The sequence below is a fragment of the Sciurus vulgaris genome (genome assembly GCF_902686455.1).
Source record: "Sciurus vulgaris genome assembly, chromosome: 5".
NCBI lineage: Eukaryota > Metazoa > Chordata > Mammalia > Rodentia > Sciuridae > Sciurus > Sciurus vulgaris.
The window spans coordinates 128,254,495-128,269,868 of NC_136465.1; the positions used below are offsets into that span (position 1 = coordinate 128,254,495).

The following is a 15,374-nucleotide window of genomic DNA, read 5'->3' on the forward strand; positions in this document are numbered from 1 at the left end:
ACTTGCTTTTCTTTCTTTCTTTCTTTTTTTTTTTTTTTTTTTCTTTTCTTTTGTACCAGGGATTAAACCCTGGGGTGCTCAACCAGTGAGCCACATTCCCGGCCCTTTTTATATTTTATTTAGACACAGGATCCCACTAAATTGCTTAGGGCCTTGCTAAGTTGCTAAGGCTGGCTTTGACCTCCTGATCCTCCTGCCTCAGCCTCCTGAGCCTCTGGGATTACCTGTGTGTGCCACCACACCTGGCTCCTTTTGCCTTAATCAACTCTGTTGTTGTAGAGTTTACATAGCACATTTTAACTCTAAAGATGGTTGAGTTTTGACAAGTGTACTTGTGAGGCAACCCCCATTTTAAGGTTTTAAACTTATTTGTGAATAATTGTTAGATTTACAGAAGAGTTGGAAGGATAGCACAGAGTAAGGAAGGATGGTAAGGATGGTAAAATGGTTGCCTCTAAGAGCAGCTTGGAGTACGGATATGCACTGCTACTCTATGCGCTTGCTAATGTAGACTGCAAATTTGGCTTAATTTTCCTTTTGGTCAAGGTGCCAAAATAAAGAAAGACATAGTTGATTGTGCCTATTATGATTAGTTGATTGTTGGATAAAACAAACCAGTTATTTTATTTTATTTTATATTTATTTATTTTTTTTTAGGTTACTTAAGTTGTTTATTTGCATTAAAGAATAATCTTCCAGTTAGTTTACAAACATTGTTGAATTTTTCTTCCATAAATATAAAGATTGCAGATACACTAACAATTTTTTCTTTGAAAAAATAATATATTATGGAACACCTTGTAGTATACAATTACAATGTATGCATGTGTATGTGTGTGTATAAGTTTAAATACACACACACACGCGCACGCACATACATTTTCTATAGTCATGGAATTGGAGAACAATTCTATTATTTCTTTTCATCTCTGACATTCTCTCATACTGATATCACTCCTAAAATTTAACTGCCAGATGTGTTCTTAGAAAAATCCATATTGGTTTCCATTACCACCGGAAAACTGACTTTAGGTGAAAATGAAATGGGGAAAATGAATTCTGTAATTATATCATTAAGTCAGCATAAATTATTGCCATTTTGATTTAAATATGGTTAATTTTTTTCTTGCATATATATGACTATATTGAAATGGTTATAAAGTTAAAATATAGCTATTAAATGGCTTCAAACTGATAGAAGAAAATCAAATGAAGTCTTTTTTTAAAATTTATTTTTATTGTAAACAAATGGGATACATGTTGTTTGTTTGTACATGGAGTAACAACATAACATTTGCATAATCATACATTTACATAGGGTAATGATGTTTGATTCATCCCGTTATTTTTCCCTTCCCCCCCACTCCTCCCACCTCTCTTTTCCCTCTACACAGTCCCTCCTTCCTCCATTCTTGCCCCCCTCCCACCCCCCATTATGTGTCGTCATCTGCTTATCAGTGAGATCATTCGTCTTTTGGATTTTTGAGATTGGCTTATCTCACTTACCATGATATTCTCCAATTTCATCCATTTGCCTGCAAATGCCATAATTTTATTATTCTTTATAGCTGAGTAATATTCCATTGTATATGTATATGTACCACAGTTTCTTTATCCATTCATCAACTGAAGGGCATCAAGGTTGGTTCCACAGTCTGGCTGTTGTGAATTGAGCAGCTGTGAACATTGTTGTGGCTGTGTCTCTGCAGTATGCTGATTTAAGTCCTTTGGGTATAGGCCAAGGAGTGGAATAGCTGGGTCAAATGGTAGGTCCATTCCAAGTTTTCTAAGGAATCCCCACACTGCTTTCCAGAGTGGCTGCACTAATTTGCAGCCCCACCAGTAATGTATGAGTGTACCTTCTTCCCCACATCCTCGCCAACACCTATTGTTGCTTGTATTCTTGATAATCGCCATTCTAATTGGGATGAGATGGAACCTTAGTGTAGTTTTGATTTGCATTTCTCTTATTACTAAAGATGGTGAACATTTTTTCATATGTTTGTTGATTGCTTGTGGATCTTCTGTGAAGTGTATGTTCATTTCCTTAGCCCATTTGTTGATTGGGTTATTTGTATTCTTGCTGTAGAGTTTTTTGAGTTCTTTATATATTCTGGAAATTAGTGTTCTATCTGAACTATGAGTGGAAAAGATATTCTCCCACTCTGTAGGCTCTCTCTTCGCATTGCTGATAGTTTCCTTCGCTGAGAGAAAGTTATTTAGTTTGAATCTATCTGTTATTGATTCTTGCTTTTATTTCTTGTGCTATGGGAGTCCTGTTAAGGAAGTCGGATCCTAACTAACAAGGTGAAGATTTGGACCTACTTTTTCTTCTATAAGATGCAGGGTCTCTGGTCTGATTTCAAGGTCCTTGATCCATTGTGAGTTGATTTTTGTGCAGTGTGAGAGATACGGGTTTAATTTCATTCTATTACATATGGATTTCCAGTTTTCCCAGCACCATTTGTTGAAGAGGCTATCTTTTCTCCATTGCATATTTTTGACACCTTTGTCTAGTATGAGAAAATTGTATTTATTTGGGTTTGTGTCCATGTCCTCTATTCTGTACCATTGATCTACCTGTCTATTTTGTTGCCAATACCATGCCGTTTTTGTTACTATTACTTTGTAGTAAAGTTGAAGTTCTGGTATTGCGATACCCCCTGTTTCATTCTTCCTGCTAAGGAATGCTTTAGCTATTCTGGGTTTCTTATTCTTCCAGATGAATTTCATGATTGCTTGCTCTATTTCTGTAAGGTACATCATTGGGATTTTAATTGGAATTGCATTGAATCTGTATAGCACTTTTGGTAGTATGGCCATTTTGACAATATGAATTCTGCCTATCCAAGAACACGGGAGATCTTTCCATCGTCTAAGGTCTTCCTTAATTTCTTTCTTCATTGTTTTGTAGTTTTCATTGTAGAGATCTTTAACCTCTTTGGTTAGATTGATTACCAAGTATTTTATTTTTTTGAGGTTATTGCAAATGGGGTTGTTTTCCTCATTCCCTTTCAGCTGTTTCGTTGCTTGCATATAAAAATGCTTTAGATTTATGCGTGTTGATTTTATAGCCTGCTATTTTGCTGAATTCATTGATGAGGTCTAGAAATTTTCTGGAGGAGGTTTTTGAATCGTCTAAATATAGAACCATGTCATCCGCAAATAGTGACAGCTTAAGTTCCTCTTTTCCTATTCATATCCCTTTAATTTCTTTGGTCTGCCCAATTGCTCTGGCTAGAGTTTTGAGGACAATGTTGAATAGAAGTGGTGAAAGAGGACATCCCTGTCTTGTTCCCGTTTTTAAAGGGAATGGTTCAGTTTTTCTCCATTAAGAATGATGTTGGCCATGGGCTTAGCATAAATAGCCTTTACAATGTTCAGGTATGTTCCTACTATCCCTATTTTTTCTGGTGTTTTCAGCATGAAGGGGTGTTGTATATTGTCAAATGCTTTTTCTGCATCAATTGAAATAACCATATGATTCTTATCCTTAAGTCTATTGACATGATGGATTACGTTATTGATTTATGGATGTTAAACCATCCTTGCATTCCAGGAATGAACCCCACTTGATCGTGGGTGCACAATTTTCTTAATATGTTTTTGGATACAGTTTGCAATATTTTGTTAAGGATCTAGCATCTATATTCATCAAGGATATTGGTCTAAAATTTTCTTTCCTTGATGTGTCTTTTCCTGGTTTGGGTATGAGTGTAATATTAGCTTCATAGAATGAGTTCGGTAGGGTACCCTCCTTTTCTATTTCCTGGAATACTTTGAGAAGTATTGGAATGAGTTCTTCTTTGAAGGTCTTGTAGAACTCAGCTGAGAATCTGTCTGGTCCTGGGCTTTTCTTGGATGGTAGATTTTTAATGGCTTCTTCTATTTCATTGCTTGATATTGATCTGTTTAAATTGTGTACTGTCCTCCTGGTTCAGTTTGGGAGGAGCATATATCTCTAGAAATTTGTCAATGTCTTCGGTACTTTTCTATTTTGTTAGAATACAGATTTTCAAAGTAGCTTTTCATTATGTTCTGTATCTCAGTGGTGTCCTGTCGTGATATTTCCTTTTGCATCATGAATTTTAGTAATTTGAGTCTTCTCTCTCCTTCTCTTTGTTAGTGTGGCTAAGGGTTTATCTATTTTGTTTACTTTCTCAAAGAACCAACTTTTTGTTATGTCAATTTTTTGAATTGTTTCTTTTGTTTCAATTTCATTGATTTTCAATTATTTCCTGTCTTCTACTTACTTTTGCTGTTATTCTGTTCTTTCTTTTTCTAGGGCTTTGAGCTGTAATGTTAGGTCATTAGTTGTTGACTTTTCATTCTGGAATGCGCTCCATGCAATGAATTTTCCTCTTAGTACCGCGCTTTCATAGTGTCCCAGAGATTTGATATGTTGTATCATCATTCTCATTGACCTCTAAGAATTTTTTAATCTCCTCCCTGATGTTTTTTGATATCCATGTTCATTCAATAGCATAGTATTTAGTCTCCAAGTCTTGGAGTAATTTCCTTTTTTACTTTGTCATTGATTTCTACTCTCAGTCCACTATGATCTGATAGAACACAAGGCAGTATCTCTATTTTTTGCATTTTCCTAAGGGCTGCTTTGTGGTATAACATATGGTCTATTTTCGAGAAGGTTCCATGTGCTGCTGAGAAGAAAGTGTATCCGCTCATTGATGGATGGAATATTCTATATATGTCTATTAAGTCTAGGTTATTGATTATGTTATTGAGTTCTATGGTTTGTTTGGTTGGATTTTGTTTGTAAGATCTATCTAGTGGTGACAGCGGTGCGTTAAAGTCACCCAGCATTATTGTGTTGTGGTCTATGTGATTCTTGAAATTGAGAAGGATTCGTTGATATGTAAGGGGATTCACATTGTTTGGGCATAAATATTTACTATCGTTATGTCTTCCTGATTTATGCTTCCCTTAAGCAGTATGAAATGTCCTTCTTTATCCCTTCTGACTAACTTTGGCTTGATGTCCACTTTATCTGATATAAGGATAGAAACCCCCGCTTTTTTACTGAGTTCATGTGCATGGTAGGTTTTTATCCCATCCTTTCACCTTTAGTCTGTGGATGTCTTTTTCTTTGAGATAAGTCTCTGCAGGCAGCATATTGTTGGGTCTCTTTCTTTTTAATCCATTCTGCCAGTCTATGTCTTTTGATTGATGAGTTTAGGCCATTAACGTTCAGGGTTATTATTGAGAAATGATTTGTATTCCCAGTCATTTGGCTTATTTTTGGTTTTTAACTTGGCTTGGTTTCTCCTTTGAGTGGTTTTTCTCTAGGGTAGTTCCTCCCTTTGCTGACCTCCATTGTTGTTTTTCATTTCCTCCTCATGGAATATTTTGTTGAGAACATTCTGTAGTGCAGGCTTCTATTTGTCAATTCTTTTAACTTTTGTTTATCATGGAAGGATTTTATTTCATCTTCAAATCTGAGGTTAGTTTTGCTGTGTATAGGATTCTTGGTTGGCAACCATGTTCTTTCAGAGCTTGAAATATGTTGGTGCAGGCCCTTCTAGCTTTTAGATTCTGGGTTGAGAAGTCTGCTGCTATCCATATTGGTCTCCTCCTATATGTAATCTGATGCTTTTCTCTCGCAGCCTTCAAAATCCTATCTTTATTTTGAATGTTAGGCATTTTCATTATAATGTGCCTTGGTGTGGATCTGTTGTGATTTTGTACATTTGGTGTTCTGTAAGCCTCTTGTATTTGATTTTCCATTTCATTCTTCAGGTTTGGGAAATTTTCTGGTATTATTTCATTGACTAGGTTGTTCATTCCTTGGTTTGTATCTCTGTGCCTTCCTCAATCCCAATAATTCTTAAATTTGGTCTTTCATGATGTCCCATAGTTCTTGGAGATTCCTGTTCATGATTTCTTACCATCTTCTCTGTTTGGGCAACTTTATTTACAAGATTAAATATTTTGCCTTCATTGTCTGAGGTTCTGTCTTCCAATTGGTCTAGTCTGTTGGTGATGCTTTCCATTGAGTTTTTGGTTTACTGTCTCCTTCATTTCAAGGATTTCTGTTGTTTTTTTTTTTTTTTTTTTTTTGAGAATCTCTATCTCTTTGTTGAAATGATCTTTTGCTTCCTGCAGGTGCTCTTTCAGCTTATGGGTATTATCATTTATTGCCTGCATTTGCTCTCTTAACTCATCCTTTGCTTCGTGAATCATCTTAATCATGTATAATCTGAAGTCCTTTTCTGACATTTCTTCTAACATACTGTCATTGATTCTATTACTATAGAATCTAGATTTGTTTGGATCATTTTCTTCCCTTGTTTTTTTCATGTTGATCATGTATCTTCCCTTCTAGCACTGCAGATCTGGGGGTATTGCAGATTTCCCCCTATAGCTTATAGTGGCCCGATAGGTTTTCCAAAACCCTTTCTTTAAGGGGAGATCAATATTAGCAGTGCCCAAATCAGACACTATGCAATCCTAGACCAAATAGGCCCTATGAGGACAATAACAAAATTGTCATAATAAATAGAATGAGTTCAAATATTATCTTCGGTAAAATAAACAGGTTTGTAATAAGGTCTGCAGTTTCTAATGGAGGACAAAGATGATGCAGAGGGATGTAGAATGTGGCTGTTAATAGGATAAGAAAAGAATATACAGAAGTTCTAGAAAATTGAAAGAGTGAGAGTGTACTCAAAGAAATTGGATATTAGCATGCAAAAAAGGGAGAAAGAGACTCTGAGGAACAGGTAAACAAAAGGAAAAGAGAGCAAGAAAAGTAAAGAAATAAAAACTTAAATTTTTTAAAAAGGAGAAAAAAGAATATCTACAGTATAATATTCATAAACTAATGAAACCTCCAGTGTTCAGTAGCCTGATGCATGAGATGGTACCTGGACAGTGAGCTTCAAACCTCCAGCAGGCGTCACAGGATGGGATTTGCTGCACCCAAAGATGGGAGCTATAGCTTCCAGGATTATCCAAGATGGCCACTCTGGCTTTGAAATGTGTTGGCGAATGGGGTGGACGTGGTCAGCTGGAGGTCCTGGAGGTGGGATGTTGGTTGGTCCGGCAGAGGTCCTGGAGGTCGGGTGTGTTTGGTGTAGTGTGGGATCCTGGAGGCTGGGTGCAATCAGTCGGTCTGGGGTCCCGGTGATTAGGGCGCAGTCAGTTGGTCTGGGGGTCCTGGAAGCAGGGAGCAGTCAGTTGATGTGAGGGTCCAGAGGCAGGGAGTGATTGGTCCAGGCCTGAGGGATCCTGGAGATGGGGCTCAGTCAGTCTGGCCAGGGGTCCTGCGCGGCCTAGCTGTTGTCTCAAAATGTGGGCAGCCATGTGTTAGTCAAACCTGCAGGAACTGTAACAGGTCCAAACTAGTTATTTTAAATGCCAATATTTCCTAACCCTGAAATCCTGGAGAGATTCTCCCATGGATGTTTCTTATGGGATATTTCATTTTAGAAATTCTGTCCATTAATTGGGGGAAAATTTTCATCTTTAAGATTTTTTTTCCTCCTGTTCGCCTATTTTCTCTCTGATTTCTAGTATGTGCGTATGGACTTCTAAACTATTACCTTAATACCTTATCAAATGATCATTTTGCCCTGTTTCTTAAAGAGTTCCTAAAATTTATATTCTTGTTATTTTGTTTGGATTTCTGGACAAATGCAGAGTGAAGGGTCTTTATTATTGGGTTGAGTTTAAAGTAGTCAGTTCCATTTCAAAATATTTGTTGAGTTTAGCTCTGTTCTTGGTGCTTGGCATATGTCATTATATGAAACGGACAAAGATCTCTGCCATTATGAAGGGGTAATACTTGTGGGAAAAGGAATGGAGACAGACACAATCATAAAACAACACAATAAAACAAGCAAAAAAAAAAAAAAAAAACAGAAAGAAAGAAAACCCTATATATAGCTTGAATATCCCTGATCTGAAAATCCAAAATCAGAAATTCTCAAAAAATGAAACTTTTTGAGTACGTCGTCAGATTAAAAAACAAAAAAAAAAAAGAGGATTTCTTTAATCATTTTTAGATTTCAGATTTTCAGAGTAGGGGCTTGCTCAACCAATCATGTTTGTACAGATATTCCCAAATCTGAAAAACTCCAAAGTCTGAAATACTTGTGGATGCAAGCATTGTGGATAGGGAATCCTCAACCTGTATTGTTAGAAGGTAGAAAAGAGGTAGGTGGGGGAGCAGTTGTGATTTTAAGTAGGTGATCAACGCAGACCTTGTCAAGAAGGTAGCGCTTGGCCAGGGTTTTGAAGGAGGTAATTAGTTAACCATGCAGGTGCGTCTAGGAGAAAGGAATTCTAGATAGAGGGAGTATCCAGAGCCAACGTTCTAAGATGGGAGTCGACCTGGCATGTTTGAGGTGGAAGAATAGCAAGGAGACCACTGTGGGAGAGTTACAGGAGATAATGTCAGGGAAGTAATGTGGGGTGGTGGGGGTCAGGTGGCTTCCTAGGGTCCTCTAAGCCTATCCCATATGGTAGCCACTTGTAGCTACTGAGCACTTGAAATGTGGCTAGTGTGATTGAGGAACTGACTTAATTTTAAAAATAGTGGATTCAGTCATTTGAAAACTTAAGTATGTTTGAAACAATTTGGGTGTGTTTTCAATGATAAATTTATGAACTCTAAATATAGGTTGAGTATTTCTGATGAAAATTTAGCATCCAAATTGAGCTGTGCCTGGAGTGTAAAATACAGAATGTAGGTAGACATTTCATGTATAGGAATACATGAGTCAAGTCTAAGGCGAAGAAGTGGTACAGACTGTAAAACGTGTTTGGCTTTGGAAGAGAAGTAACTCTCAGACCGCTATAGTCTGAGGAGTTGGTTCAAACTCTGTGGAGGGAGATCCAGGACCTTGCTGGGAAGGTGCTTTCAGTTTGTTTTGGTGGATCTGTATTTTCATAGGTGACATCTTGTCAGTTGCTTTTCCACAGTTCTCCTTTTGGTGGGTGGGATGTGGGAGCATGGAGGAGAAGTGTTTGCACCATTGCATTCCTTTGTACTGGCGCTGATTGTGCTGCTCGCAAAATCCAGGAACCGAGAATAGTCCTCAAACGTGAAACTGTTTTACAGTTACAAGGAGATGTTGGCGTTTTCCTTGCCTATACAGTTCTAAACTATTTAGGTTTACTAATTTAAAAAACAAAGGTTGGGTTTTCTTTTTGCTTTATCTTGATAAAGGTAATAAATGGTTTAATAATGAGAAAGTGCAATAGAAGCAATCATTAGTAGGCCCTCTCTTTGGAGACATTAAAATTTTGATAGAATATTTATGTTGGTTTTTAATGCACTTTTTAAAATCAGTGATTTTATTTTTTACATACTTGTAACCACCATTCTTTATAGTGTCAGGTTTTTACATTTTTGTTATATTTTAAAGCAATTCGATGTTTGTAGTCAAGTGCGTGTGTGTGCATGCATCTGTATATTCAACATATATATGTTTATATATATGTTATATCTATTACTAAAGGATATAAAATATGTCCATTCTTTGCCATTATAAGTAACATTAGGATAATACTTTTATATCTAAAGTCCATACAGTCATCTCAAAGTCTTTGATTAGGAAAACTTTGGCACTGCATGCCATCTTTGAAGTTTGTTGCTGGATTTCCACGAGGCACTTGTGGACCTGTGAGACCTGAACTTAGCAGCATTGGTAGCCAATGTGAGTTCTCAGGTCATACATAACATGAGTCTGTGAGATGGGTTCATACGAGTGCTCCGACCAGACGGAGGGTGCATGATGTGTGAGAGTGTCGTGTGGACTCACCTCTCTCCCCCTTTTGAGAGCTTTCTGAACCCATTCTCAGTGCTGTCTTCATACCTTGTTATCGCCTCTCAGGGATCCGAGGAGGACACGGTGGTCTATTGTGGTGGGGAAGGCAGGCCGCCAGCACTGGCAGCACGTCTACACTGCAGTGACCAGGGGCCGCTGCAGAGTGTACGTCATTGCGGAAGAGTCTCAGCTCCAGAATGCAATCAGGAGAAACAGTGTTCCCAGGAAAACTCGTTTAAAACATTTCTTGCAAAACAAGCTCTCCGTTAACCATGCATCTGTAGCAGACCTTCCATCCCAGTTGAAGAACTCTGGAGACCATGGAGGTCCCAGCACACCACCTTCGGCATCTCCCCTCCCTACAGTCCCAGTCAGCACAATCACACACGATGTCTCCAGGTGCAAGTCCTCTGTGGCTGAAGACGGGACCATCACCTGGGATGGAGACTGGCAGCTGTCTTCATTTGACGAAGCGGATGCAGATGAGGATCTATCACAGTCACGAGGGTCCAAGAGAACCTGTGGAACAAGTGACTGCCAAAGTCCAAACAAAGTCCTCATGGTAGGCGTGGCATTCAAATGTGCTCCTGTTTTATTTCATTTACAAATGACTGTGTATTTCTGTTAGCATTGCATTATGCTATAGGACTTAAAAACTGCTTTCTCATCCTTGTCAAAATTCCCCTCTTCTGCGCCCAGTTGGTCCTTCTCACCCATGCACGAGGCCTCCACTCTAGGCAGCCTGAATGGATGGGAGGTGAGATGGCAGGAGAAAGCTCTGTCACTCGACATCTTTTTTCCCATGTCTTCCTTGTCAGCTTCTCGCCCTCTTCCCCACCCCTACTTCGCAGGCCATTTCTCACTTATCTCCCCAACTCCATTGAAATGGCTTGTTCCGGTCCTCAGGGCCTTTTCTTAGTCTTGTTCTTCTTGACTTTTCCTTGACACGTAATAATTTTACCTCCTGCTGTTTCAGTGTCTCCTTCCCTTGATTACAGGGGTACCTTTTGCAACACGTCTCCTACCTCAGTGTCCCCCTTTCTTTCCCCACCCCTTGTTTCCTGTACCTGGTGACATCTTCCCAAGGCTCAGTTCTCTTTTCCTTTGGGAACACACCACATTCTCACCACTAGAGCCAACCCCTTTGCACTGGTAATTCATTCAAGGAAGTTTCAACTTTCCAAGTACTGGGAACTCAAGATAAGCAGGTAAGTGACAGTCCTCCCTTTGCACTCATTGCCCATAGTGGAGACAGACAGCTAGGTAAGTGACTTGGTGATTCACTGATTGCTCTGACGCTAGAGAGCAGTTAATGAACCCGTTTCCTAATCTGTTTCTTTGTTCCTAGAGATTGATCTTTCTGGAACCACAGCCTCGCATCCTACTCTCTCTTCCATGTCCCTATTTCAGTCTCCAGTCTCTTAGTGATACAGCTTAACGTCTTGGAGTCACCTCAGACTTCCGTTGCCTTCACTCCACCTCCTTGGAGTTGGCTTTATTTCAAAATATCTTTCTCAGGGATTTCTTCCTTTCCATCCAGTCTGTCCTATTTTAGGTCCTTATCTTGTCTTGGATGATGTGTGACCTCGCTGCCCTCCTCTGCCTGTTCCCATTCTGCTAATCCACTCCCCACCCCGTGATCGCATTATCAGCCCCCTGGGTACTCAGCTCATTCCTTTGTTCAAAAACCTTCAGTGGCTCCTGGTGCCTACAGTATAAATTCTCAACTATTTGTCTTGACATTTGAGACCTTTCTTGGTTTGATTCCAGCTTTCCCAGCATCGACTTCATTTCCCACTATTCTTTTTTGACTTTAGTCAAGCTAGTGTCTTCATTGATTAAAATGAACCAAGCTTTCTCTAATCTTGTCCCTTTGGCTCTTACATCCTGGAGATGGACTCTGTTCAGCTTGCTGACTCGATAGGAAGGGTGGGAGGAAGAATAATCCAAAAGAGTTCCTGGATGTCTAGTTGAAACAGTTCGGGAAATCGGCTGTGCCATTTCCTGAGATGAGAAAGACATGAATAGAGCTCGTTTGGGGAAATGCAGGTCTCCTGTGACAGGCTGTGTTTAAGGTGCCAGTTAGACATGTGGGATTATAAGTTACTTCTAAGTATAGTTCCAACAGAAGCTTCAGAATTGCTTAATGTGCAGCAGCAGACTTGGTAGGATGAGTCTGTCAACTTCCAAGACTGTAATAAATTCAAGGGGCCACCGTGGGAGCTCAGAGAAGAAAGTGCTCATGTAACCTCCCATCCCAGACTGAGTTCTGAAGGGGGAATGCTCATGTCCTCTGTCCCCAGAAAGATAGGGGACATTCCCCAGGTTTTCTAAAAGAGTCTGCCTGACAAAGGGCTCAGTTGCGAAGGGTCAGTTATGAGTGTAGAACAGCGTGGCTTGAGCACAGGGTGCAAATGACAGTGGAGGCTACGGTCACAGGAAGACTCAGGAAGGATAGGCAAAGGGTCTCCTAAACAGATTGTCCATTCTTCTGATTACAGTGAGAACAGCAGAAGCACTTTAGGTGATCCATGAGTTGAAATTTAGGAAGGTGTCTTTGACAGTGGTTTAGTGGGTGGTGGCGAGGGAGACACTAAGGAACAATTTCCAAGCCTAAAGACTATTTCAGTAACCTGGATAAAATGATGAGCTTGAAGTTAGCTAGCAGTGGGATGGGGAAGAGATGCTAAGGGACAGAGCTGCTGGGACCTCATCTGTGTATCTGCCTTGGGGTGAGATGACTCTTAGGCTCTGGCCTGGGCATGCAGGTGAATCCAGGTACTATAAACCAGGGTTATTAGAAGAGGCAGAGGGACAGGTTTGGTGGGAAAACTAAGTGGACATAAACTGCCTCCACCCTTTAGTAATATTAGAATTCTGCTGATTCAAAGCTTCATTTTATTCCCAGGATCAACTCTTTAATCTGGAATTCCATGTCAGTAAACATCTTTCTCTAAAGTAACTTGTCATCTCTTGCAAAGCCCCCCTCCCCTTGTTTTCTTTTTTGGTTGTACTAGAAATTGAACCACGGGCCTCGCCCATGCTAGGCAAGTGCTTTGCCTCTGAGCTCCATCCCCAGCCCTGTTAAGAATTTTATTTTGAAACATTATCTTGTCAAGTGTCCCAGGCTGGCTTTGAACTTGGGATCTTCTGCCTCAGTCTTCTAAGTAGTTGGATTTACAGATGTGCACCAACATACCTGGCTGAGATTTGTCATTTTTTAATACAATGACAGAGCTGCCCACATACCCTTCCTTCACATTCATATGGCTTCATAAGAATCACACCTGCATTTAAATCCTACCATTATAGTCATGCGTTGCTTAACTGCAAGGATATGTTCTGAGAAATCCTTCACTAGGTGACTTCCTTGTGCAGTGTCACAGTGTGCGTACACCAACCTGGACGGTGTAGGTCAATCACTCAGTGTGGCCCCCTGCTACAGTCAAGAGGCACAAAAAGAGCCTGGTATGATGCACATGCCTGTAATCCCAGCAGCTCAGGAGGCTGAGGCAGAGGATCACAAGTTCAAAACCAGCCTCAGCAACTTAGTGAGGCCCTAAGCAACTTAGTGAGACCCTGTCCCAAAGTAAAACATTAAAAAAAAAAAAAAAAAAAAAAAAGTACTGCGATGTTGCTCAGTGATTAAGTGCGATGTTGCTCAGTGATTAAGTGCCTCTGCATTCAAACCTTGGTACCAAAAAAAAAAAAAAGAGGTGCAAAAAGCATGAGGTGGATAAGACTTGCTGGCCTGATGTGGCATCCTGTTTGATAGTAAACTTTTAGTTTTACTAAAAAATTTTACTAAAGTAGTACTTAACAACTTTTAGTAAGTAGAGTGCACTCTAAAATAACAATAAAAATTATAGTAAATACATAAACCGGTAACATAGTTATTATCAAGTATTATATTGTCTACCTGATTGTATGTGCTGTCCTTTTATAGGACTGGCAGTGTAGTGGGTTTGTTTACACCAGCATCCCACAAATGCAGGAATAATGTGTTTATTGCAGTAGTTAACAGGAAGTTTTCAACTCATTATGATCTTAGGGGACCACCATCTTACATAAGAGTCTGTTGTTGACCAAAATGTCATTATGGGGTGCATGGCAGTACTAATGTCTGAGTCCCTCCCAGATGAAAGCTTTTGTGCTTCTTAATGGATTTATGGCTTTGGGTTTTGAAAAAAGTCCCCAAAGAAATTTCAAGTTGATATTTTTCCTGCCTCCTGCCAAATATAACAAAAAAAGAAAAACAGAAATGTACCTTTAGGTAAAAGCATATCAGTAAACATTGCTAAACTTTATAGGAAGAAGTGATTTCCAGAATTTTTAAAAAATCACATGTAACATAAAAAAATAAAGTAGGGAGGCATGTCATATAATTCTTGAATAAAGAACAGTCCCTATGTTAGTCAAGGTTCTTCAGAAAAACAATCATTAGGAGACACATGCACATTTGTTTATTTATATATATGTATATCTATCTGCTTACATATCTCACAGTGGGATTTATTTCAAAGAATTGATGCATTTCATTTATTTCAAAGAAATGTGATTATGGAGACAGGCAAGTCTGAAATTTGCAGGATCAGATTTTGATCATGCTACTCCTTGAGTCTGAAAGCAGTGAGCTGATGCAATTCTTTCTTCCTTGGGGGAGGACGATCTTTTCTCTATGAAGACTTTCAACTGATTGGACCAGGCTCATTCACATTATAGAGGGCAATCTGCTTTACTGGAAATTAGATGACTTCAGTGTTACTCTCATCCAAAATATAACCTTCATAGAAACATCTAGAATAACATGTGACCAAATGTCTTGGTACTTTGGTTTTAGACACAAGATAAAATTAACCATCACAGTGCTCTAAAATTAACTATTTAGCATCATAAAGAATGAATTGTGTTTATTTTCCTCATCTTCCTCTGGTGGTGAAATGTCTGCCCCTCTTGGCCCACTGACTGGCTCCTTGAGAATCACTAGTTGTATGAAGATAGGACCGTGGCTTGCAGTGTTTCATCATACCACATGTAGATCCGTCTTCATGAGTATGCAACCCGGGCAGTTGTACAGGGCTGTGTACTTGGGAATGCACACATTTTAATGCTCAGGCATAGTCATCTGAAATTTTTCATGTTTGAACAAGGGGCCTTGGTTTAGTTTTTTTACTGTACTGCCAATTATATAGTGAGCCCTGTGCATACCTTTAGGAGGTGGACCCGGGTCCTTACTCAATAATAGTCACTTGTACATGAAGACCCAGAGCTGGGTGCTGGGGATAACATGGTGAGCACAAGCAGACCACCCTCCCATGAGTGACAGATGATGGTTCTGGTCACTCACGTCTCCCCAGGGTTGGGAGAAATGTATTATTTCTTCTTCAGAAGCAGTGGGAGGGAATAGAAGTACATAGAGATAGACTGAGTATATTTTTATAAAACTCGTTTTTATTGTTGTCCTAACAGGTGGAAGAACCGTCTCCACAAGTATCTTCTAGACTTCGGAATTTGAGACTGAACAATTTAATCCCCAAGCAACTTTTCAAACCCACAGACAATCAAGAAACTTTTAACTTTCCC

At 39.4% G+C, this 15,374-nt stretch overlaps 1 protein-coding gene across 1 annotated transcript in view; it reads left to right on the plus strand.

The window, feature by feature from the left end:
• HELB (DNA helicase B) overlaps positions 1 to 15,374 on the plus strand; it is a 41,095-nt gene that overhangs the window by 23,561 nt on the left and 2,160 nt on the right. The window contains 3 exon segments of the mRNA XM_079139664.1: positions 9,858 to 9,884; positions 9,886 to 10,353; positions 15,261 to 15,374. The exon segment at positions 15,261 to 15,374 is cut by the window's right edge and continues 2,160 nt beyond it. Of these exon segments, the coding sequence (XP_078995790.1) occupies positions 9,858 to 9,884; positions 9,886 to 10,353; positions 15,261 to 15,374 (609 nt within the window).